The following is a 25,999-nucleotide window of genomic DNA, read 5'->3' on the forward strand; positions in this document are numbered from 1 at the left end:
GTTTACTAAGGACTTCCAAAGCTGATCAGCAAGAGTGAAGTCAGGGGAAATCCAGGCATTTTTAAATCATCTGATATCAATATCCCCTATATAAAACACAATAAAACAACAGTAAGTGGACAGCCAGTCAAAATATCTGCTTGATGTTGGATGGACTGAACAAAAAAATTCAATTAGCAGATACAAAAAACAGTGAAAGTGGAGTGGAAAAATTGTGAGTGAAGAAAAGTTGGTGGTTTACCTTAATGCACCAATTCCTTATATTTGCACAAAAGTAGTGGATGGAAACGCCTCAGCAAAGACTTATCAGAGGATTTTCAAGAAATATTGTGCAGATACAACAACACAATAGCTCATAAGACCTCTACAGATTCAACATACCATGCTGGGGAGGCACTCAGAAGAAAGAACAAACTTATCAGAACCCTTACTATTGCCAGCAAAAGCTCAAACATTTGTTCTCAATATCACAGCTCTCAGAACATCACACTGCATCTCTGGGGAAGGAAATCATTGGTAATCCATCTCAACCCTTCCACACTGATTACACCATCCTGCCCTCAGGCAGCCACTAGCAGCTTTCACTGTTGAAAGAGCCGTCACATAATTTATTCCTACAAGTATCCACCTGCTAAACAGTGAAAAATCAATGGACTGATACATTTTTTAAAAATTATTTTACCTTTTGTATTTTTTCTGTTGATTTTAAATTGCATGTAATTCTAGTTTTTGGCTTTTTTCCATTTCTTTTCTTTTAGAATTTTAGTTTCTTATGTTAAATGGATTATGTATTAGAGAGTGCCCTGATTAAGTCCCTCTGAGGGTTTTTTGCATCTCTCCATTACATTTTTTATTGATTATGTGTATATGCATCTGTAGTATTTGTATATGTGTAAATAATAAACTAAACTAAACTAATGTATGTGCAAGACCAGTGCCCCAGGACCAAAGACAGACAAGCTATTGTCAAGCTTTATACATCAGTAATACTGTCTGGGACTCTGTAGGCACATGTACAGTGTATGTGTGTGTGTGTGTGTGTGTGTGTGTGTGTGTGTGTGTGTGTGTGTGTGTGTGTGTGTGTGTGTGTGTGTGTGTGTGTGTGTGTGTGTGTGTGTGTGTGTGTGGGTGGAACATGATTGAAATTGTGCATTCAGATTTTGAATTAATCAACATTAACAAGGTCCCTGGAATGTATCAGCTGTCCATAACATAAAAACAGACTCTTCAGGGTTACGTTTATATTAAACAGTAATGGTGATTTCTCAGAGTCTTGCTCTAGAAGACAAATGAGGTAGCGCAAATGACAATGTTTCCAATGCAAATAAAACCATATTAGCATCTTTCATGCCAACAAAGCCAGTATGACACTGAAGCAAAAGCACAGAAGAGACGCCATTGAAATCATTCGGGTTCTTTTTATACTAATGGCTATGTGGCTATGCTAACAACATGAGGGGGTAAAATCCCTTCACTCGTTGCAATAGCAGGAAGACATCCACATGAAGCATTAACAGCTGGAGCTTCTGCCTCAGATCCCTTTGGAATATCAGCTACAGCACATACTCATATAATCACCATGCTAAAAACATCATCAATGCTAATTACCATGCACATACCTCTATCTCTTTCGCTATCTTTTCACCTCATTAATATTGTTGGCAACGCTTTCCTCTGAGTGCAGAACTATATAGATCAAGATCAATAAGTCATTCATATGCTTTGTTACAACTATAATGTATCAAAGCAACCTGCCAAGGAACATTATGGCATGGAAACATCCAAACTGTAGTAGGAGAATGACCACTGCATGAATATCTACTTTATCCCTTGGTGGAATGTGAGATGCTGAACAAAGTTTGCATTTTCTGAACACAAATAATCTTCTAAAAGCTATCAGAATTACTCACCGAGGCTTTAGCAGTCAAACGAGTGGAGCCATTAGCCAGTGCACACCCAGCCCGGGTAAAATTAGTGCACTTAGCCACGCAGTGGCGGGCATCTAGCTAACTAATGTGACACAAACACCCTACTAGCCACTGTGGCAGAATATTAAATAACTTTTCACCTTATTCGCCGTGTATGGCACTCACATTGCTAACAATTTTTAGCTGACACAACATGGCTAACAGTGCTAACATCTGAACCAACCTGTGCATCAGAAAGTGCAGGGAAGAAAAACTCTTGAGCCCATACAAAATGTACGCCCTTTATTGATAAAAGAGGGAGGCTGTTGTTGGTGGTGCGGCCTTCTCTCGAAGGTATCGTTATGACATGGGCTGGCCTGAAGCTAAAGCCAGTGGTAGTGAGTGAGCAGTGAGCAGCCAGGATGGCAAGTGACGGTGATCCCCACAGCTCCGTGGTGTAACGTTAGCGGAGCTGCCGAACCCGCTGGCGGCGCCTTGACTGCTGCTGCTACTTGCAGACATGAGAGCCTTTACAGCCTGGCTGTCATTTCCTGAAAGGTTGTCCCGAAAATCGACTCCATGGAGAGAGGGTGGTTCATTACATGGAAGAATGGATATTCGTTTTTTTTTTTTCTCTGTCTGTTGGTCCGACAATGAAATGTAGGCACCCGGTCTGATTAATGTACCACTTCTTTGCATCTTTCCTTGTTGGAAGTTCCCAATTTCCGAGTACAATAAAACACAGCATAGCCGGCACTGTCAAGCTCCACCTGGGCAGACGGGGAGAGACCAACCCCTGCTGACTAATGTAAAAAGCGCCACTAACGGTGCACGCACATTTGAATTTAGGGCGGGAAAGTCGCAACAGACACTCAGATCCTATTACTTGACAATGAAGCAAATACAAGCGCTTTCATCAATGGGTCATATGGTCGATCACCATTGTTTTAACTCACTCTTTGATATATAGGAACTTAACAGACAATTAACTAGATGAGAATCTTACAGACAATAACTTTAACTTAACTTTAATTTAGTGGTGTGTCATAAAGATGCTGCTCAGCCTAAAGATGGCAGAATACATCATTATGTATTCAAACTGGCCAAACTATTCCCTAGGAGACCACAATTACGTGAAATTAAGAGCTCTGAGCCAAAGCCCCACTTGGTTTAAAGGAGCCATTTCACTGGGGGAAAGAGAACCTCCTGTGATGTTGTAAACAAAGTTCTGCCCAGGAATATCTGATCTGTCTGTCCCAGCACGTACTCCAAACTATTAATAGACATAAAAAATTGCTTCGAAATTCCAAAGGGATGCAGGCTGGCTGTTATCAGCACACACGTAAAGGCTTACACAGCCTTCAGGTGTTAATTAAATCTCCACTGACATACTTATATCCTGCCCTGCAGAATTAACGGTAGTTCAGATACTGCATAGGTGAAGTCACTTCAGTCAGACCGATCTAGCTCAAAACAGGACAGGATAACATCCCGCAGGCTCATGAGGAAACAGTGACAAGAGAATCGTCCGTGCTTAAAGCAGATGAGTTTGTAAGTGCTGACTACTTCTCTAGAGAGCTGTGAATTGATTTGCTGACCGTGGTTGTCCTCGGTTGCAATCTCTGAGCCTCGCAGCGCAGTCTGGAAGCCTATAGTGCTGCCTGGCACACTCATTCATCAAGCAGCCTGAGCCATTATACAGGCAACTCCAGCAGACCTGGGCCCAGGGCTAGGGGATATTATTAGAGATGAATTGAGGTAACTGCCTTTGATGACCCAGTTCAGGCTGTCTGTCGCTCTCTAAGCTTTTCTTCCGATTTGCTAACTTACATTCTTACTCCCAGAATCATGCTGTGTAAGGAGGTCATTGGCCATTGAGGCTAGATGTACTGCACTGCAGAGTAAATGATGATCCTGAAATTGCCCACCGCTGGTAAGAAAACAAATTTCTACCAATTTAGGCTGAGCCCTGAAGTTTCAAATTAAACCCATATATAATCCGTCCATGTTTTTGTCATACAAACAGCATCAGAGATGTCTTATGCATCCTTGTTAAAGCACCGTATCACACACGGCTGTGCACCCGAATACATAATTCAGTCCAAAAGTCACAAGAGACATTAACTCAGCATTACCTTCAAGGGGAAAAACAAAACAAAAAACAAATGCTAAAGTCAAAACATTACTTTGCATAGATACACGGTATGCAAGACTACAGAAACTGTCAGAGCTATATGTCTTTGCAGAATATACTGTATAATGTGCATGTCCATTTGCCCTGAAAGACAATATATACGTAATGCATACTGTAGTATATAGATGTTTGAAGCAGAAGGACATCAAGAATACTATAATTTTCTATGGAAAAAATATCATTAATCATTAAATAAATATAGGGGATTGTCATTCACAACAATCTAAATGTTAATCAGCAACTAAAGATAGCTTAAAAGTTATCCAAGGTACACAAAACGGCCTGTAGAAAGGGTTATGTACAGTATGTGCCCACAACACTGCTCCCAGTAACCTTTACGTACAGGCACAGAGTTGTAGGCAGTCTCAAAACACATACTTACTTAGGACGGCCGGTTACACACTGCACGCGTCTCGCGAGCGTGGCGTTTCTGTTGCGTGTCAGCTGCGTGGATTTTTCTGTGTCCTACACACCAGAAGCGTGTCTGATGCGGCGCTACTCCTACTGCTAGATACAGGGATGGCTGATCTCGGGACATAGCGCCGACAGATTCAAACTCTGAAAAATGGGTAAGTGGGCTGTCTGTGTAGCTGTAAAGAGCCTACAGCCTATCTGATGTTGGACCGTCACTCACGTTGTTATCGTAGCCTATCCTACTACCCTTTATATATAGCCTACTGATTTGATTAAAGCAAGACAACATCGGCAGTATTGACTGCAAAATATGTTACAGAATATTCTTTTGTCTATGACCAGTGCAACATTTGAAAATATTTTCTCTGAAATTTTGTATTACATTTATATCTACTTTGATGTCAAAACCTAGACTTTCAAACATCAAGATGTCATTTATTAATATGCATTCGTGTCTAAATGACATATAAACATATTTTCCTATTCTATTTTGCCTGGAACGCTTCCAACACGCTCGCCGTCGCGTGGAAAAAATAGGGCGTCGGTTCTATTTCTAGCAGGCACGTTGCGCGCTACGCGAGCCGCGCGCGTGCGGAGACACGCTGCCACACCGGCAGTGTGTAAGCTCTAACCTGTTAACATGGGAGCCGAAATATAACGGACACGCCACGCGCGTGACACGCCACGCGGCAGATCCACTTGTCCGTGCGGCGCGCTTCTGTCCGTCGCGCTACCTATTCCTATGGGTGACGTCAAGCGACTTCAACGCTCCTGCAAAGCATTCCGGAAGGCGGCGCTACATTTGAAAAATGCTGTGGCGCCAAAAGCGTTCGCCGATGCCCAGCTTTATGCAAATGAATCGCGTTGAACGCGACGCGCCTATCCAGTAGAAGTAGACGAAAATCTTTCAAACTGACTTTGTTGATCTGAAATGAAGACATATTCAGCAACTGCACGCGGCCTATTTCTCGCTTAAAATGTTTTCAGAAACACATTTCGGTGAACTATTTTTGTAAAATACGAGATCGTATTCTCAACGAGCCGCCATGACACTCTGTTGAAATTCTCGAGTAGACACACCCACGTCATGCGTTCGTTCAATCAGCTGCTGGTTAGGGGCGTGGAGCATCAACCATGGCTATATGACGTCGCGACACCACCCGACAGTCGTGTCGCAAAAGTGGATCTGTACCGTGACACGCCACGCGGCTGACACGCTCGCGCGACGCGTGCAGTGTGTAACCGGCCTAAGATGGTTTAGACGCTGTAGACAGCCCTGATATATCAAACGGAAACTACAACGCAGTGTTTATAACTGACGAGTCAAGTTTTCAGCTTTATAGCTTGACTGCCCTTATCATCAAATATGAAGCCAGCCTAAGATGATAACATAAACGTCTTGTTTTTCTTAGTTTTCTCTACAATCAGAGAAGAATAATACCCACAGAGTTGATTGGGTGCACACACAGAGAGAGAGGTGGAGAGTAATGAGCTTTTTAATGCATTTGAGGAAAGATAATGCAACATTAGAAATGAAAGATGCTGCACTTAAAGTAATGAAATAACCAATAACCTGGAATTAGCAAAACTGTTGCGGTACAGAAGCAGTGTTTTTGGATAATAAATCTTTGCCTTCTTCCCGACTCTTATAAAAGATAGTATGGACTAACAACAGTTGACAATAGTGTTTACAATCGAAATGTTGGCTAGATAGCATTTGAACAAATATATAAAATTATAAAATCGAGACAAATCTTATAAAAAAACGTATTGCACTTATTTGATTTCAGAAATATTTGAGTGGTCGTGTCTGGTGGTCGTGTCTGGATGTTCTACTATGTCCTTTACTGTCAATCACATTCTGTCTCTTTCATCTGTTTGACCCATGCCTGGGAAGACAGACTCCATGTCCCCAAACTACCAAATGATATGGAGATTGCAGTGAATGGAGGGCCTCAGAGCCATGGTTTCATTTACATATGGACAGCATAACAGGTAGAGCCATTACTGGAGCCAGATTTTTTGAGGCCACCTCATGAATAAAAGATCACAAAGATTTATAATGAGGGTTTATTGTATTTAGCCGGCCTTGATCTTATGAAGATCTTTTAAAAAAAAAGGGACGTCTCTATTCCATATCCCACAACCTCGTTCAGGAGAATCAGCACTTTGGCTCACACAGGTTCTGTTGTGACCTCTAAATCTATCAACTTGAGTTGCCACTGCAAAATCCTTTAGGCGGAATGTGATGTAATGTGCGATGGACAAACCAGTTGTTAACCAACGTTAATGTGGAGGAAAGCACAGTGGCTACAGTTCCCAACAGATGGGATGAAAATGAAAAGTAATACTTTCTTTCATTTTACCGAACCTGTTGATGAGATGAGTAAGCACATGAGAGGCATCATAAATATGTCTCTGTGTGTACCACTGTGTACCACCGTGTGTGCCACTCAGGTATTTTCATATCTGCTCCACTAAAACACTTTCTCTGACACCATTTGCCAACAACTGTCCACAACTTGTTCACTTACTTCTCTGTGTTTGCAAGATGTAGCAGTTTTGGCACCAACAGCACATACACACAAACAGCCAGTGACACATCAAGTATGACATTGCCAATACTCACAAAAACAACAACAAAAAAATCCTACATATAAAAAGATAAACACATGAAACACCACAAGAGATGTAAATAATAGCCTAGATTAATAACTGATAAAAGGCGTAAAGATTTCCCTTGGAGACTACAGATACAAAGCTAACTCAAAACAACCCAATGTTTAGCATAAATTAGAATTTTAATTTCCCTAAACTGTTTCATCTCACACTCACAGGAACTGACAAATATTTAGAGAAAAGTTCTGGCATAGCTAAATATAAGACAAACAAGGCAAATGTCTAATCCTTAAATGCTATGACACACTAAATGAGAGGGACTGGAGCAGTGTCGGTTGTTCTCTCCTTCGCCTGCTACTAGGCTTTTATTCCACTCAGTTCTCTGGACACTGGGATGGTTTTTCAATGCTGCCTCCGGCCAAGATGTCTGAGATTCCAGAATAATCCAGCTTTTATCCCTGTGACTGTGTATGTAGCCCTGAGTCCTGAGCCAGCCAGCTGCACTAAGGACCGGTTAAATCAACATTAAGGGCCGCACACACACCACACACCAATGGAGGACACATACAAACAGACCTACTAACCACAGACACAAACCATCTACCTTAAAAACCTACATGGGAAGCTATTATGACCTGTGTGACTCTTAATGATAAAATAACATGTTTCTCTGACTTCTTCATTATGAGAAAAATAAAGAACTCACTCATATGCCAAGACAACATGCATGTGCACACTCAGACACACACATGCACATACACAAAGCCCATATGGGCTAACTCAACTCCACTGCATTTCAAAAAGCGCTCGCCGCCGGCTGTACTGCTCGATACCAGCAATCATAATAACAGTCCTGGGAACCAAGGCAGGCATTAAGGCTTTTGAAGAATATTTCTGCTGGGCTCATAAAGCTGAATTGACGGGCCAAGGGAAAACTGCAAGCTAAAATTAAAGAATGACTCCCTCCTAAACTTGGGTATTTGCTTCTTATTTTTGTTTCTTTAAACAGAGATCCAAGAAGATATCCAGAAAACAAAATGTTCAGCAAACAGAAGAGTGGTGTAGCAAAGGAGAAGCGGCCACAAGGGCTGGTGGTGAAGAGCTAGGAGATTCCTGCATGCTCTTACACCCACTGGGGTTTGGCATGGTGCAACATGGCTTGGCAAGGTTGGATGAGAGGTGGGGTCAAGACTCTACCCTTTGGGAGGCCCCTTTATAGCTAATTGCTATCCCACTGTGGCAAACCTGACCTCATGCAGCAGCACAGGCACAGAAAGATACATGAGGACTACGAAGACATGACAAATGGTATGTTAAGAGGAAAGAGAGTGAAAACAGACACAGAGAAAGGTAGAAAAAGCTTGTAGCTTATGTGTGAATTATCTTTTATATGAGTTTACATTTTCTGCATAGCACTCTGCTGTATCCAGAGTGTTGAAGTAGCATTTTGCATCCATTGTAAATATTCATCTAACTATTTAAGGACAAATATTTTCATGAATGTTTTGAAAGAGAAAATACAACTAAACCAAATAACTCAAATCAACACACAGTATTTTGCGTATAACAAAAACAGTTTAAACTGTTTGTGAAGTATATAAAAATAATACGTTCCAATTTTGGCATTGTTTACATCACTTAGTCCGTATACAAATTGAAAGATTATTACACCTCTGGCAAAGATTCAGTACTTGAGAGGAAAAATCTGAACCACTGTGAATCCTTAAAGCATTTAAACCCATAGCCCCTACACAGCTTGACCCCTTCCAGCAGGCCACTTGTCTTAAGCACACTTGAATTCAGCACAATGACATACTGTAATAGTATATTGTCTCATAAACACATTTCTCCAATCATAATCATCTCAAATACAATTGTCATAGGAATATTTTCTGAATGAGTTACCATGAACTAGACCCTTTAATGGAAGATTAAAGGGAATGAATTTCACTGATGTATCATACGTGCTTGCATGGTGCACGGACCACCACATACTCTCTCATACAGTAAACCTTGGCACAAGATAATTAGTTGGATAAGGAATTAATCAAATGTGGGGGTTGAAAGGCCAATTCTGAAGAACATCAAGGTGAAGAGCCGTTTTATCTCTTGTTGTTTGATGAGAGATTAGATCTCAAAAAGGCATTACAAAACTTAACGATGCAAGAAAATAACTGGACCTAAATCAGTCTTCTCTAATCTGCTGGCCTTATGCAGGTTTTATAGGAGGTCTGTGCAGGAGAAGAAAAGAAAATTCACAAAGGCTCATTATCAAAATGTCAACTATTAGGTGTTTACTTAGTTAGGGGAGAGTGTGCTCTTGTAGTGTGTTTGAATTGTGCTCATGTCTTGTATTTGTTACTAAATTGCACACTCATTGGAATAAATGGAGTGAAATGTGTATGTGTACCACATAAACACACTTCCAAGCAATAACATAACCGTTTCTTTCCAAGACATTGTGTTGTTGAAAGTGCACCGTTGTTTAAACAATGAGAAGAATAAACCCAGCTATGACACAAGTTAATGGTCTGAAAGCACTCTAGGATGCATGCCTCAGATAGGAATACAAGAAAAATGAAACAGCAGACAGTAACAGTTTATCTGTATGATTAAATAAAATAACTTCACTTTACATGTCCCACAAACACCCTCAATCTCAGAAGATCATTACAGTAGACAGTAGGGCTGGGACGATATGATTTTGTCCAGATTCGATTCTTTCACGACACGTGCTTGCCGATTCAATATGTATTGCGATTTTCATTTATTGTGATTCTAGAAGTTTTGCAATTGGAAAGTATTGAGTTTTGCGATTTTCTTTTCCTTCTTTAACAAAAACAAAAGTTGAATAATGCACTTTTAGAAACATCGTGAGACATTTCCAAAAAACTAATTGTTTTCTAAAAGGAATGCACATCACATGTCAGTCTGACATTTATTTCATTTGTAAAGAAGTACATAACGTATTTTCTGCATTTTCTGCTTTCGGTCTGTTTTGCTGGAAACGGATATGATGTAGTCGCCACTACCATATGAACAGAAAATATTAAGGTGAATCATTGGTAAAACTTAAAATAAAAAAATATTGATTCTAGGGATTTTTTTTCCCCCCACCCCTAGTAGACAGTAGCTCTTCTCCCTGAGCATCTACTAAGTAGTTACATCATTTCTCCCTACATAAACTCTGATATGTATGTATGTATGACTGATCAATGCTAATACATGAGGTAATTAGAAGTGTGCTAAAAGACACATGGGGAAAAACGATTTTTGTGCAGTAAAAAATGGCTGTAAAGTAATTCTCTGTACACAAAGAGAAACACACAAACACACCTGCTCATTCAGAGTCAAACACCCAAAGGAACCTGCATATCTATTATTCTCTACCCACACTCTTGACTGCAGGCCTCCCACTTACAGATGGCAGACCTTACTGTTCTCACGACAACTGAACTGCAAAATTGTAATCATTGTAAAGTAAGGAGGAGCAGAGGGAGAAGGACAAACAAAGAGCTGATATTGTCTTCCATAATACCTGTTCTTTTGCTCATTATGCAAACTAATTGTGCGAGTCAGCTCTGAATCATATGAATCCTGTTCAGCATTGATTTCTCACATTAAAACAATAAATCTAGGGGAATGCCAGGAGTCACTTGAATGATCCCTGAAAGTATCATCTGCCCATGTATCCTTGTAAAAATAAAAATTTGTGACACAGACATGGTTTTGTATTTCCTGTCATTAATCCGTAATGTCTCTTTTTGGCTCCAGCCTGAGTTGCGTTGTCGCTGCTCTGTAACCCAGCTGCAGAGCTCAGGATAATAGAGGATTCCGTAAGCGTCCGTACTGTGCAATAATGAAAAACGCCCCATGCTGCGAAAGGAAATAGAAGATTTCATAATCTGTCTGAGGCCTTGGCCCTGGTCGTCATTAAACTTCTCATTAGCGACACACTGAGCGTCTGTAATGACTGAATTCATATACAAATCACCTCAAACATGAAAGGAGGGACAACAACAATGGACCCAGGCTGCATCCCTGTGCTGCCAAATTCTCTGATAAGAGCATTTGTACCTGGCAAATGGAACAGTATTGCACATCTGTTCTCATCTACAGTCTAGAAAATTGTAGAATGAATGAATGAATGAAAAAGAATGGATGCCCCATTAAATTCTGTAACTCACTTTCTCGAACTACTATATGCACTAAACCTCAAGACATATCCCCCTTTAACATAATACACTTACTAACAGAGGTGTACTCTAAATACAAATTTAATCTGCATCTCTGATGAAAGGCTATCATAAATAAGATCAAAGCTCTTTCTCGTCCAGTGCACTGTAAAAATATGCTGTTCATTTCAATATATTAATTCTTAAAAGGGCAGTAATAGCCACACTTATAATAAGTTCAGGCCGTTTCAATATGAGTGGCATGGTGTCATGATTGCTTGTGTGCGGTGCAGAGGTGCTAAGGCTGTGTGGGTGAAGGCTTTTTTTAAGAAGGCTCTGACACGCAATCATATATTTTATTACCAGCTGGTTACATAGTTAGGACTGAAATAAGCAGGCCAAGTAGCATGCTTGTATGGGCTAGAAACTTTTTATTTAGCAAATTATGCATATCACATCCTTACTTCTTTTTACTGTCTTTTACAGTTTTTCTCAATTGTTTACACACAATTACTGGGACTTGAGACACAATGACCACAACATGTAACTCATGCACCAACCCCCTTAACCAATTCTGCTGAACTACAAGCACAATTCCTGCTTTACACTCAAATTTCAGTTCTAAAACACACTTTTTTCAAAACACTACACACAATTTCTCTGCATTTGGCACAATTTTCATGCAGAAAATCTCTTGTTTTCACAAGAAACACACTGACATTCAAATATGAACACTGACTCATCACATGGGCAAACACCCATCACACAGTTTTACAATTAGCAATCAGAGCTTTAGCATAAAAGGGCAACAGGTGAGCTCTTCTGTTTTGGAGCAATGGATGCCAACATTGGAAACAGAGGCAGAGCCAGAGGAGTGAGAGTAAGAGGAGGGGGAGGATGGGGAGGATGGGGAGGACCAGGACTAGGAAGGGGAAGGCCAAGGACCGTAATCTCTGATGAGATCCGAGCCACTTTGGTTGATCATTTGGTCAACTATGGTCTAACAATGAGGGAAGCTGGGCAAAGAGTACAGCCAAATTTGAGCAGGTACACTGTAGCATCCATCATCCGGACTTTCCAAAATGAGAATAGGTAAGAAATACTCTCACTAGAAAATTGCAATACTACATATCAATACAGTACTCAGTGAGTACAGTAGTACAGTATTGCCGGTGGACTGTTCTGTAGGACTGTAAAAATAAAGTATGTTTCAAGTATTTGGGAAATGTATTCCTACTTTGTATTTACAGTATTTTACTATTTGTTTGGCAGAACTGAAAGATTACCAACACAAGGTGGTCGGGAACGTCTTCTGTCTCCTGAACAGGAAACTGAAATAATCAACATGATCCTGGAAAATAACGCCATAACATTACGGCAAATACAAAGAAAAATCCTAGAAAACAATGAGATGTTTCAAAATATTGATAGGGTAAGCTTATCAACACTGGACCGTGTCTTGCGCAGAAATAATCTGAGGATGAAGCAGGTCTACAGGGTGCCATTTGAACGCAATTCAGAAAGAGTCAAAGAATTGCGACATAACTATGTGCAAGTGAGTCCTATACAATCCCACAATTGATGCATACTCTCAACACTGTATAAATTATACATATTTCAGTATTTTAATCATAATGATTGTGCTCCACAATAGTGACCACTCCATGTCTATTTCTGATATTGTCATGTGTGTTACAGAGAGTCCTTGAGCTAGAGGTGGCTGCAGTGGAGCACCAGTTCATCTTCATTGATGAGATTGGATTCAACCTCACAAAAAGACGAAAGAGGGGAAGGAATATCATCGGCCAGCGTGCCATTGTTGAAGTCCCTGGCCAGCGCGGAGGGAACATCACAATGTGTGCAGCGACTACCCACCAAGGCATCATCCATCACCATGTTACCCTTGGCCCCTACAACACTGCCCATCTGATCACGTTCCTGGACACCCTACACCACACACTCATTCCACCAGATCAGGTAGATGGCCCAGAGCAGCTCAGGTATGTTGTCATTTGGGACAATGTAAGTTTCCACAGGGCTGCTCTGGTTCATAACTGGTTCACTGCCCACCCACGCTTTTTAGTCCTTTATCTCCTTCCATATTCTCCATTCCCTCAATCCTATTGAGGATTTTTTTCTGCCTGGAGATCGAAAGTATATGACAGAAATCCACAAACCGCGTATACCTCTTCTCCAAGCTATGGAAGGCGACATGTGGAGATATAGCAGCTGATGCTTTTCATGGAATCGCGCATGTTGGCGATTATCGGCTACATGGCCTGGGGAAAACATTGCTTGTGATGTGGATGAGGTGCTGTGGCCAGACCGAAACAGAAGAGAGGATGCAGCATAGTTTTTTCTTTTCTTTTTTTTTTTTGGTATTATTTTATGTAACTGTATACAGTAAATTCTTCTGTTTTGTATGTAGACCACTGTATGTGAAACTTTGTGTTGGTTTGGAATGGGATGTACACGGTGTACATTGTTATTGTGGGAAAAATTAAATATATTTGTTACCGTGTATTTGTGTTTTGTATATAAGAACAATATTCTCAAATTCTTTTACAACACACTTATGTACTGTCTGTAGCAAGTGCTAAAACGAACAAAAAAGGCCTAAGTCATTATGATGAATGGAGAAGTGTTTTCAGTGTTTTACATTGAACACATCAGTGTTCATCTGGTTCTTATAAATGTCTATTCATGTGATGGTGTCATTTGAAAACAAAATACCCTTTTGAGAAGAAATAACATTATTTTGAATGTAAAGTTTAATTTTGCAGGAGCATTGAGGAGTTTTGCCCATTGTGTGTGTGTTCTTTGGAATTGTGTGTAGAGTTCTGAGAATATGAGGCATGCTTTCAGAAAATGTGTGTAAACAATCGAGAAAAACTGTAAAAGGGAAATTCTAAGAACATACAAAATACTACCACTGCAGTCTGTAGTTTTGCAGTTTTGCAGACAGAACATGCACCATACATCCGATGAGCAGTAATAGCATGACAGATGGAACAGCACACTCTTGTCCAAGCTCTGAAAGGCTGACAAACTCAGAAATAAAATAAACCCATCACACTCTGAATTGACATGAGCAGGATAAATAATGCTCTGTGTGTGTGTGTGTGTGTGTGTGTGTGTGTGTGTGTGTGTGTGTGTGTGTGTGTGTGTGTGTGTGTGTGTGTGTGTGTGTGTGTGTGTGTGTGTGTGAGTGTGAGTGTGAGAGTGTGTGTGTGTATGTGTGTGTGTGTGTGTGTGTGTGTGTGTGTGTGGCATGCGCATGCACGATCTGACTGCATGCCTGCTTGGTTCTGCAAATGAAACTTTGTATGAACACTCTGATCAATGTACCCCTTGGCTGAAATGTGGAGCCTGGCTATGAATATCAATTTTAAATTAATCGCTAGTTGCTCCCCCTGACGCCCCACCTGACACAAAAGAGAATCAGCTTTCTGTTTGTGTCAGCGTTTACCAAGAAGTGCTGCACGGCTTATAAGAGGGAGTCTACTTTATCCAGCCTCCTTACCTCAAGGGCATCGACAGACTCTATGTGTTGTCTACAGTTAAAAGTGGATACGACGATCGTGTGCGGTAGTTGTCTCAGGCAACTAAAGACTTTTTTAGCTCCCAGTTATCAAAGCTGCTGTGAACATCAACCACCAAGAACCCATATGTATGTAAGGGAAATTAAGATGACAAACGCTAAGTGCAATCACCTATTTACAGTACGATCACACTGTATGTCCACTTACAAACACACAAAGGCAACAAACACACATAAATGGCACTACTTAAGCCATGTACAGAGTCTTGAAAAAGGCTGATTTCTCATTGGCTTTTACAGGCAGTGAAGAATAGCATGAAGCTTGCTAGTATCAGAATAATCAGGGTTTTTTATAGATCGCCTGCATAATCATCACCCTCCATTCATGTGTCAGCCGGTCCCACTTCAATATTGAGCAATTATTTTCGAGAACCACAGCTTCCGCCACGCCACACCTGGTGATGATATGATTGTGGGTGGTGAGGAAAAATGCCTCATTTCTTCCTTTTCAATCATTTCACCATATCTGCGGATACGAAAAAGGGCATATACTGTACAATCGAACTGTTTTATATACTGTACATAATTCTCAACCCACCTATAGAAAGCAGAGGGTTGTCCCTCTTGGTTTATGTAACTGATGTCTAGGTAGGCATATATGGTCGATTGTGTGGGTAAATTAATTCTCATTGTTAACAGCAAACAAAACAACATTCAATCATAAATGACTGATATAACTGATTTTTTTTCTAGCACACTTACTGTACTGGTCATTTAAATCTAGTGCCACTTCACTCTCACCTCTAAGCTCCAAGGAAAAACTTCTCATGATCCAGGCCGAGAGATGAGAATAATACAAAAGCAAGGTTTGCTGTATTAGCAGTGGGAAGGCAGCAATGACAGAAACCCTATTGCTCACAGTATGCACTCATTATCTGCTGTGACTCCAGGTCTTCAAAATTAGCCAGCAATAAGCACTCTGCAGGACCATCTGCTCTGCCACCACGGGTTATTCTAAGAGTGAGAGAGGCAGCCATGGAGAAGATGGAAAGAAGAAAGATATACCATGCTGTTTGTGGAAATAATAACGAGAAGAGAGGCCAAGGAAGGAGAAAGAAGATAAAAAGTTGAGCACAAGAATTATATAAAAAAGTACAACTTAATATGTAAAAGTAAGGTGAGAGCAGTTCAAATGTGAAAGCAGAGAATATGTCCCTTGGGCACAGTAGGGGAGATGTTACTCAACCAAGTTGGAATCGATGACTAATTAACACCGAGTTGATGACAGACACAGCTACTTCCTATGGATGCTACCTCAAAAGCACCTCCTGAGCATTATGAGGGTCTTGTCAAGCCCCAAAGTCTGATCAAAGATGAACTGATATGCAAGAATTGAATGCTGAGCCATTTGGAGGTTTGTATAATTGGCCTTATTTAATGACATACCAGTACGTGATAATTCTTTTTAACCTTTTCTTTCAACATCAAAACTATGTCTCCCTAGTGTATATGTACCTTTATGTTTTGTTTTTTTTATGTTATGGACTTTTTTGTGATCCTTTTCTAGTGTACTTTATACACAACATGTAACGTCATTTCGTACTGGAGAATCTTACCTTCTGTCTGATCTCCTCCTCCATTTTGACAGGGGAACCCAGCTCAGCTATCTGTTTAATTCCATCACTAGCAAAGCCACCATATTCCCAAAGCACATATTTCTCAGAGTGGGAGGCACCAATGATGGCTGACCAGTGATTGGCACGACCTGGTGAATGGGACAATAAAACATCTCATTAGTTTGACATCCCAAACAGTTATCCCTTAATCATTCAATTAGCAGATCATGTTTGCCACTGTAGAGGCACAGTTCTAGAGACGATCCATCAGTTGATTGGTACATTAGTCTGTTGATTGACAGACCAAACACCTTATAGTGCTTCATATTTATTGACAAACTGATTTGTTTCAGTCTAAACTAATAATCCTTGTTGCTGCAAACCACCTACAGTATATCGCTAAAATCATATGCTCCCTCATAATCCTTCCATTCCCTTTCTTTATCTCTCTCGCTCTGGGCAAAGGTGTATGACATATGGAAAAAAGGAATAGTGGAGCCCTATACCTGTAAGCATACAGAAAATGCAGCAGTGGTAGTATATAATGACCCATCAGAGGTCACAGCACAGGCTAAAGCAAACTTGAGCCTTGCACAACTAACTTGTGAAATCTAAAGCCCTTCGGTAACCTCCACTGTTGTGTAAGACATAATAGAACATGGAGTACAGCTGTCAATATAGTATAGATGTTTACGGGTCATTTTGGAGTACCTTTACTATCTCACTGGGCCCTCAACTGCACAGAAATATGGTAGGATAATATAATCTGCCTAGTATGTTATTGTGTAGATGGACTGGAATGACATCCAGCTACTGTACATCCCCCGGAGAGCACAATGGTGATTTTACAGCCCCAATCTACATAAAATGTTAGCTTGAGTCGTGGTGGGTCTACCATCCCTGGTTTTGAAGACATAAACTTCAGTTGCTTTCGACAGCTACTCACCAAACTGAAAGATTATCGTTATCTTTAAATGACCAACTTCACCATTTGTCTGAATACTTTTACACCCCTTTAATTGGTCAAGGTGAGGTTCACTGTAATTGGTCATAGGTCTGCCTCTCAATTTTATGCCCTAAATAGAGTCCTTACTCTGCAGTTCTGTAAGTCACCCTTTCTGCCTAATGCTGGTTTCCAGTGTGGGTCTGAACAAAGATGAATCGCTCTGATAATCTAAACTCTGTGTTTGCAGTATCCCTGTAATAATATATTGTGGAAACATAAACAGTTCTTTATAGGACGTTGCAGGCATGGCTAATGTTAATGTGAAACCACTTTCAAATAAGATATTTACTTTTTATGACAAAAGAAATCTGGATGTACGCTTGTAAGTGTAAATAGATGCCTGATCAGCAGAAGAACGATTGTATCAGCTATCACAGAACTAGTGTCCATGGAGATGGACCGGCTGCTGTTTAATAAGTCAGGTAGATTTAGTTCCATGGTGACCAACACATTTTGCAGTTCTCAGGAGACTGATATTTCTTTGCCTATGGTCTTCCTACAGTTTGGCATGACCTTGATTTACAACATCATACTCTTGCACTGAATATGTGCTTTGAAATATTTTACTGTCTTTGATTATTATATTATTATCTTTAAAAAATAATGTTTCACATGTTCTTAAATGGCATAAATTCCTGACGTACAAACCTCATTGGCAATTACAAGGATATGAAGGAGTATCTGACAAAACAATCTCCTTCTTCTTGCACTGAACATAATCAATAAGCATACTTCTTGCCCTTTCTAGTGTTTCTGATGTCTCAAATACTGTGTAAAACTTGTTTACCTTTATGATTAAGTTAGTGTTTGGGTGAGTTTGGATTAATACTGAATTTCTACTCTCTTTAAATTGTCCTTTCTGAATCTTTCTGAACTTTTCTTTACTGCAAGCCTGCACAGAGCCTTCTAACCGGTGTCCCGATTAAAGACTAATTATGACCATAATTTGGAATAACCTGCCTGAGGAACACAGACTAGCAATGTCAATATCATCTCTTAGGGCCTGATCTGAGTGCGTTTTTAGCAGTGAAAGGTGCCCTTTTCTTATTGCTGCTGATGGTTTTGTTAAATGCTTTTGTGCTCCAGGTGCATTACATTAATCTGCCTTGCAGTTGAAGGACCATGGAAGCTCCAAACTGAAACATGGTCAACTGAGGGAAGGTTAGCGGTGGCCGTTTCTGCTCAGGCTGTTAGAGAATATTTAAATACAGGATCAGGTTTAGAGTTCTGTTATTTAAATGCATGGTTTGGTTCTCCATTAGTTAGTAATAGCTTATGCCATTAGTTTTAGCGCATGAGCTGAGTGATTGATAACAGATGCCTGATGTTTTTTTGCCAGCCATCAATAATAAGATAAGCTAAAACGTTATTATCCCAAGGGAAAATTGTGGTGCATCAGTTGCAAAAGAGAATTGGAAGAGTGCAGAATGAGAAAAATGAGCACAAATCTGGCAAAACAGATTATTTATTTTGGGTAACTTCTTTGTTGGTGGCTGTGGTCTTTAGCTAGGACATTAATTTGAGGAAAAGTCTACAAAACAAGGAGGTCTTACTTTTTCAAGTATATGTTTATGTGAAAAAGAAGACATGGTCGACAAGTTTGTTTAAAGAGTTGAATGTTTGTAGTAAAAAATATAAATGGTTGGTACATGTAGCAAGGACCAGGATAAAAAAATATAATTTTTTTGGGAATTTCTCCTTCCTTCATTTGAACTTTAAAAAGGCCTTTCAGTCTAAGTATGGAAGCAGCATTACCTGCCCATCAATCCATATTTGTCTTCACTGTCAAGATTATTTAAAAAATATTGGTTGTTTAAAAGGTCCCATGAAATGGTGCTCTTTGGATGCTTTTATATAGACCTTAGTGGTCCCCTAATTCTGTATCTGAAGTCTCTTTCCCGAAATTCAGCCTTGGTGCAGAATTACAGCCGCTAGAGCCAGTCCCACAATGAGCTTTCCTCAGAACGTGCCATTTCTGTGTCTGTAGCTATTGAGGAGGAGAGAGGGGGAAGGGGGGGGAGGAGTGGGGGGGGGCCTTGACCAACTGTCCACTTTTCGTTTTCGTTTGCGCAATGTTTATGTTCTCTCTCATGGGTTGGCCAAATTTTGGGGGCAAAGCAGAAAAAAAAAAAAAGGGGAGGTAACCTGCGCTTGTTATGACCAAGCAAGATTCCAGAACAGCTCATCTGAGCTTTCATTTTCTCAAAGGCAGAGCAGGATACCCAGGGCTCGGTTTACACCTATCACCATTTCAAGCCAATTGGGGACCATAAGCAGGCTGGGGGAACTCATATTAATGTTAAAAAACCTCATAAAGTGAAATTTTCATGCCATGGGACCTTTAATATATTTGTTGATGGCCCTTTATAAAATTGTAAGGCCATTGGTGCCCCAAGCTTTCATAAATGTCGGACCCTAGCAGGCAGGGAGTCATTGCCAATAATTACATTTGCTTTAACATTATGGCTTTGGTTCGCAGTTTTACTGTATATCGATAATTGGGTTCTTTCGCCTAAGGTTGAGGCAGTATTGTACTTCAAAGCTGGATATAAATTGGAGCATATCTCCTTTTTAATGCAGTTTAAGTAGTGATTAGTGCTTGTGGTCAGTGTTGTGGCTGGTTTCCATCTTCAATTTGTGGAAATGTATTTTATAAGATACAAGGGAGAGAAGCAGTGACATGATATGTGCTGAGCTGCATAGTGTCTTTTAAGGACCTGTCACAATTTACAGGGCCTTGTTAAGAACATATGGAGCCTCATAAGGATATAACTGCCCCCTTTGACCTCTCTACAGGTTACTACAACTCTCTGATCCATGGTGCATTGCTAGACCTCAGAACAACATTTGCAGACTTAACAGAGGCATGTAACTTTTTAAGTAGCGATGCACCTGGGAAAAGTTCAACAGGATTGTTGTGCAGCTGATGTAGAGGTAAACTGGGCATTCCAGAATCAGTCATTTGACTTCAACAGTGTTTCCCCCGAATTAAGGATTACACTGGACGTCCCTGTTGCCACTCAACTGATGTTGCTCTGTGTATTGCCAGATGTCTGTAAATAAACAGAATCTATGGACATGATGTCTTACACTAATGCTGCAAAGTTGAAGTATGCTAATGCTAGAAAATACATAACAGTGTTATGTTTTATTTTGTTGTTTTATTGATAGGGGACAATGTAAATAAAATGGATTAATTAGACAGTCAAAATAGCAATGTGGATGTTCTGATTTAAAATGAGGCCAACCACAGTGTGCCTGTGGTGTTTAAGAGCTTTGATGGGGCTTGGTTAAAAGTGAATTTTGTCTACTACAAAGCAAAGAAATGTGTTTGTGAATGCATTATGAAATCATAAGATACCACTTTGTATTCTGTCAAGGCGAAGAAAGTTTTGGCTGGGCTAAGTATAGAGGAGATGGAAGGCAGGTGTTGTTTTAGTGTATGTTTTCAGTCTGGACTTCAATATATTGCTTCCCTTGTGTAAGAGGAAAATTACTGACAGGGTATTTATTTATTTGGTCAATAACTTAATGTTAAAATGATCTTTCCCTCTTTTTCTCTATCTCTCGCTAATCCCATAAAAAATCTTTATTGACAACCATGCCAGTCTTCGTCTCGATATACTGTGTCCAAACAAGCTGCCGGCTCTTGGGTTGAATAGTCACGCATTGTTACATGACTTACAATGGGGACGAAAGGGAGAAAGAAAATGGAACTGTCAAGGTTATCATGTCGGCAGTACCAAAAAAAAAACAGTCCTGTTGGCCTGTTTTACATTGAATTTCTGCTCTGGAATGTGTGTCACCACAATGGTCTAATGCTTCTGCACTTGAAGGACATATGTTAAAAATAGAGGAATGACATCTGACATACAGTAGTGGCATATCTTAGGTAGCAAAAAATGCCAGAGTACTAGTTGCACCAGAAAGGACAAGTTAGACCAAGCTTTCTTATAGCTAATTATTTGTTGTTTTTTATTGGAAAACATCATCAGAATTTAAATGAGGACAGATCATAATATGCTCACTATACTGCAGTCAGTGAATAATATTGTCCAGTGAAAAATGTGCAGTGTGTTATAATAACTGGTTACCTAGGATATGACTTTGTGCAAGGAGAAATTTAACTGTAACATCCTAAGAGTCGGGATGAAACAGACACCACGCAGCTTGCCCTATCCTCTTTTAAGTTGATCTATCTGCGAGGTGTGTGTATCTGTGTGAGAGTGAGTCACACACCAACTACTCTGTCTATAAGACAGTAAATTAGGGGTCCTTTCGATCTCAGGGTTTATCTTATTCCTCTCTAATCAGTATATTGATCTGACCAGCGAGAGCCAGCCTTAGACAAGAGAGCCAGTGTAATCCTTAAGTCCAATCACATCCTGATAGTGTGGCTCAAGGTTATACACACATCACACTCAACCATAGCATCATACTGTAGCAAACCACACACATCACTATTGACAGCCACGTACCGGGGCTAAACCACCCACGTTGGGAACATATCCTAGGTTTTTTTTGGGCTACAGTGCTACAATTAACATTAAAGGATAACGTTATAACGATTCTTAACATTTCAATACACATTCTATCCTATTTTAAAGTGATGGTTCGGAGTAATTTACCCTAGGGTCCTTTGCACCATGACCTCAAGCCAAACACCCCCTCAGAAGCTTTTTTCACCTGGGTCTAACATTTGGCGAGTTAGCGTAGAGTAGCGTTAGCCGCTGAATAGCTTAGCGCAGGGGCTAATGGACCCACGTTTGTATCTCGTAAATGACCCCACTAATAATGCCCGAAATGATACCAAAGGTCTACACTAGTACAAATAGGTTATGCACTCATAAAACGATGGATTGGAAAGTTTATAAGTACACCAGAAGTTTATGAACACTTGCCTGCTCTCTTCTGCTCTCTGTTGCTGCTGCTGCTACCTGCAGTTAGACGAGTGCTTAGGGCTGTCTACAAGTTACTACACCGAAAAGAGATACAACAAAAATATGTATTAATTTAATGATTAAATAAGGTAATGTCTCCAAACTTACCTCAATTATTACTTGTCTCCTGCTAGTTATATTACAGCACTTACTTTAAAAAAAATAAGTAATTAAAAAATATTTTTGTTGCATCTCTCTTTCGGTGTTGTAATTTGTAGACGTCCCTTAAGCACTCGTCTCACAGCAGCAACAACAACAGCAGAGAGCAGAAGCAGCAGGCAAGTGTTATTTACATAAACTTCTGGTGTACTTACAAACTTTCCAATCCATCGTTTTGAGTGCATAACCTATATATACTAGTGTAGACCTTTGGTATCATTTCGGGCATTATTAGTGGGGTCATTTAAGAGATACAAACGTGGGTCCATTAGCCCCGCGCTAAGCTATTCAGCGGCTAACGCTACTCTACGCTAACTCGCCCAATGTTAGACCCAGGTGAAAAAAGCTTCTGGGGGGGTGTTTGGCTCGAGGTCATGGTGCAAAGGACCCTAGGGTAAATTACTCCGAACCATCACTTTAACAACCCTAACCCAACCAGCCTGGTATGGGCTTTATAGACAAAACAGGAGAAGTTTAAAATCCTGAAGCAAACTAGCAGCCAGTGGAGAGAGTCCAGGATAGGAGTAATTTGGTTCCTCTTCCGGGTACCTGTCAGGAGCCTGGCTGCGGTGTTCTGGACCAATTGCAGGGGGGACAGGGATGACTGACTGATCCCAGTATAAAAGTTGCAGTAGTCCAAGCGAGAGGTTATAAAGGTGTGGATGACGTTCTCAAGATCTTTAAATGAGAGAATCGGCTTGGTTTTGAAAATAGAAATAGTAGCTCTGTATGTTGTAAACAAACCAACTAGCCAGAATAGTTTGCAAGGCTGGGGTAGAGATGCATGCCAAAGAGAAAAGCCCACATTTCTGTTCGGAAGGAGAAACACCTACTTTTAAACATACAACAACAGATTTTTGGATATACGCAAACACTGCAACGTTGACCTTTCAAGAAGGTTGTTTAAGGAATGAAAGGGCTGTATTCGCACGGTCAAACAAGTCTGCCACTGTTGGAAAGCTTTGACAAAGTCCTATTTTGACGGCTGCAAGTTAATGGGAATATATGTAAAATATTCATTCAACAGCTTAGAAGGAATTTTGGCTTTTTCCAAGTAAGGGCTAAAAACGGAATATTTTGTAAATGTGTCAGTCTGTTTCAAAAAGTTCCGACTTGCCTTCCCAGTCCATGGCACTCACCCCCAGCCCAATCATTAATTCAAAATTTATATAAAAAAAAAGGGTCATTAGTATATGACTTTCAAAAAGAAGGTCTTTCTTAACACAGCTGGGCACTGTAATTTTTAACAAAAGTTACTCAAAGAGGAGTAAATAGTGTATTTGTTGGGGACTCATTTTAGCTACAGATTCGACTTGCCGCGGTAGTCATGTTTCCGGTGTTACACGTGGTCGGGCATACACTATTGCTTATTTGTTGCTGATGATCTCATTTGTTTTTCTTTTCTGTTTATTGCTTATAAGTTCTATTTTCGATTTGTAGTTCTTTGTATTTTTTATGTTTTCGTGTTCAATAAATTGACTAAACAAAACTAAACTAACTAAAGGATTACATTATTGGCCCACTGTTTTGTTTTGAAAGAAATAAAACCCATTTAGTTAATTTTCCCGTAATAGCGCCCACTTAAATACTAAGTGTGTTATCAAAGTCGGACGACGGACACTATAATTATAAACTGAAAGTGTCTGCTCTGTACAGCAGCAGAAGCACAGAGTAGTAGCAGTCGCCTAGTAATGTATGTAGGTGTAATCGGTAACACCGGTTTTGTCGAGGGTTTATTAACCGGTGGAAAAATGTCCTCACCGGCCTACTGCAGATGTGGTGAGCTAGTGAGTATTTACAGCAGCAGGATGGTGTATTTGGAATCAGCTGAAAATAAACTGCAAAACCCAAGTTAATCGTAAAGAAGGGACATGTCACCCAGTACACAGTGTTGCTCATTGGAAAACAATGAAAGTCCATGGCCTGATAATCTATGGAATAAACTATAACACTGTGGCCGTGTGTCAGCTACACTGGAAATATGCATTAGCATGATCAATTCACTGCTGACTTAGGTCTTTTCATGGGATTTTTGCAACAGCAACAAAAAATAAATACATAAAGAATATAAGGAGCTGAGGTGAGGTTTGTGCTTACGTGGATAGTCTTTGGGATGAGACTTCTCTGACCAGTTCCCATAGAAGGTGACTCTGTACTTTGCTGTTCCACAGGCACAACAGCTGAGCAGAGGTTTATCTGTAGTGTCTCCATACAGGGATTCTGTACAGTAATGAGGGAAAAAGTAAAAGAGCCAGAGAGAAATACAGAAGACCATGAGACAGGTGTAGAGAGAATGCGCATTACTATTAGGAGCAGATGAGAGTGGAGCCCATCGTACAGGAGACGGGTGGTTTAAGAAAGTGGGGAGCAGAAGGAAGGAAGAGATGGAGGGTATGAGAAAAGGGGAGGATGTGCAGCACAGTTCTTTTCATCTGTTGCGCAGTGTGACATCCAATGTCATGCAGTCAGGGGGTCACACTTATTTACTATCATTCACATGGCATAGCATAATGGCAGAGAGGACTGTCCCGGTGAAAATTAAGAATGAAAGAAAATAGTGTAGAAGAAGACAGACAAAAAAGAGACCAAGTTGGGAGGGAACTAGAGTAACAGCAGGGAAATTGAAGGAATAAGAAATACATGGTAAATTTTTCATTCTATGTCAATAAAAGAAACCTACCTTTCTCACACATTCGCTTGGTGAGTAAGCCTTCATCCTGGAAATTAATTATCCTCTTCTGCACAATACTGGCCCTGCACAGAGAGAACAAAAGGAGATGAAGATAGTGAGGTGTGAAGCTTGTTGGGGCCAGCACTGAGTGCAAATGTAAGCATAAGGGGCAAAGGTATAAGTTAAATGTCACAACAGGAAAAGATGAGAAACATTTTGGAGACGCTGTGAGGTTTAAAAAAACAAAACAGGCAGCAGGAAATGTGGAAAATCTTGGCTTTTAAAATGTGACAGAGTCTGAACAGTGGATTGTGGCAGATGGAACAGGTGCAGAGTTATTCATAATCATCTTCCTTTTTCTCCCAGAAGAATTCTAAAAGCAGGTATCAGAGCCTACAGGGAAATTGCAAAATCAGTCTTTCAGACACAGGCATTCAATGTCTCATACAAAGACCACAAAAAGCATGCATCAGCATTAAGATATACGCGTACATAAAAATTAGATGCTGAAAGGCTGAAGAAAAAACTGAAAAGGAGAGAAAGACAGCAACAACAAAAAATATTTTTTGGCATTGAATAAAGTCCCTACGGCACTTTGTAAGTAACATTCGCAGAAATGCAGACATACTAGGAGTAAGCTATATGCACTGTGTCGATAAGAACTGAATGACAGGCCAACAGTAATGCTGCCCAAAATGTGAGGCCTGGCAGAGGGGAGCTTCGCTAGATTGAGCTGTCTAAGAGGCTTGTTCCACCG

General features: G+C 40.3%; 1 protein-coding gene across 1 annotated transcript in view; it reads right to left on the minus strand.

Moving 5' to 3' along the window:
* The window catches only part of spon1a (spondin 1a), a 78,997-nt gene that overhangs the window by 34,041 nt on the left and 18,957 nt on the right, over positions 1-25,999 (minus strand). Inside the window, exons 4-6 of the mRNA XM_039795790.1 lie at positions 25,252-25,325; positions 24,669-24,791; positions 16,467-16,615 (exon numbers count right to left, since the gene is read on the minus strand). Coding sequence (XP_039651724.1) covers positions 16,467-16,615; positions 24,669-24,791; positions 25,252-25,325 — 346 coding nt within the window. The remainder of the gene's footprint in view (positions 1-16,466; positions 16,616-24,668; positions 24,792-25,251; positions 25,326-25,999) is intronic.

This window comes from Perca fluviatilis, chromosome 3 (assembly GCF_010015445.1).
Source record: "Perca fluviatilis chromosome 3, GENO_Pfluv_1.0, whole genome shotgun sequence".
Lineage (NCBI taxonomy): Eukaryota > Metazoa > Chordata > Actinopteri > Perciformes > Percidae > Perca > Perca fluviatilis.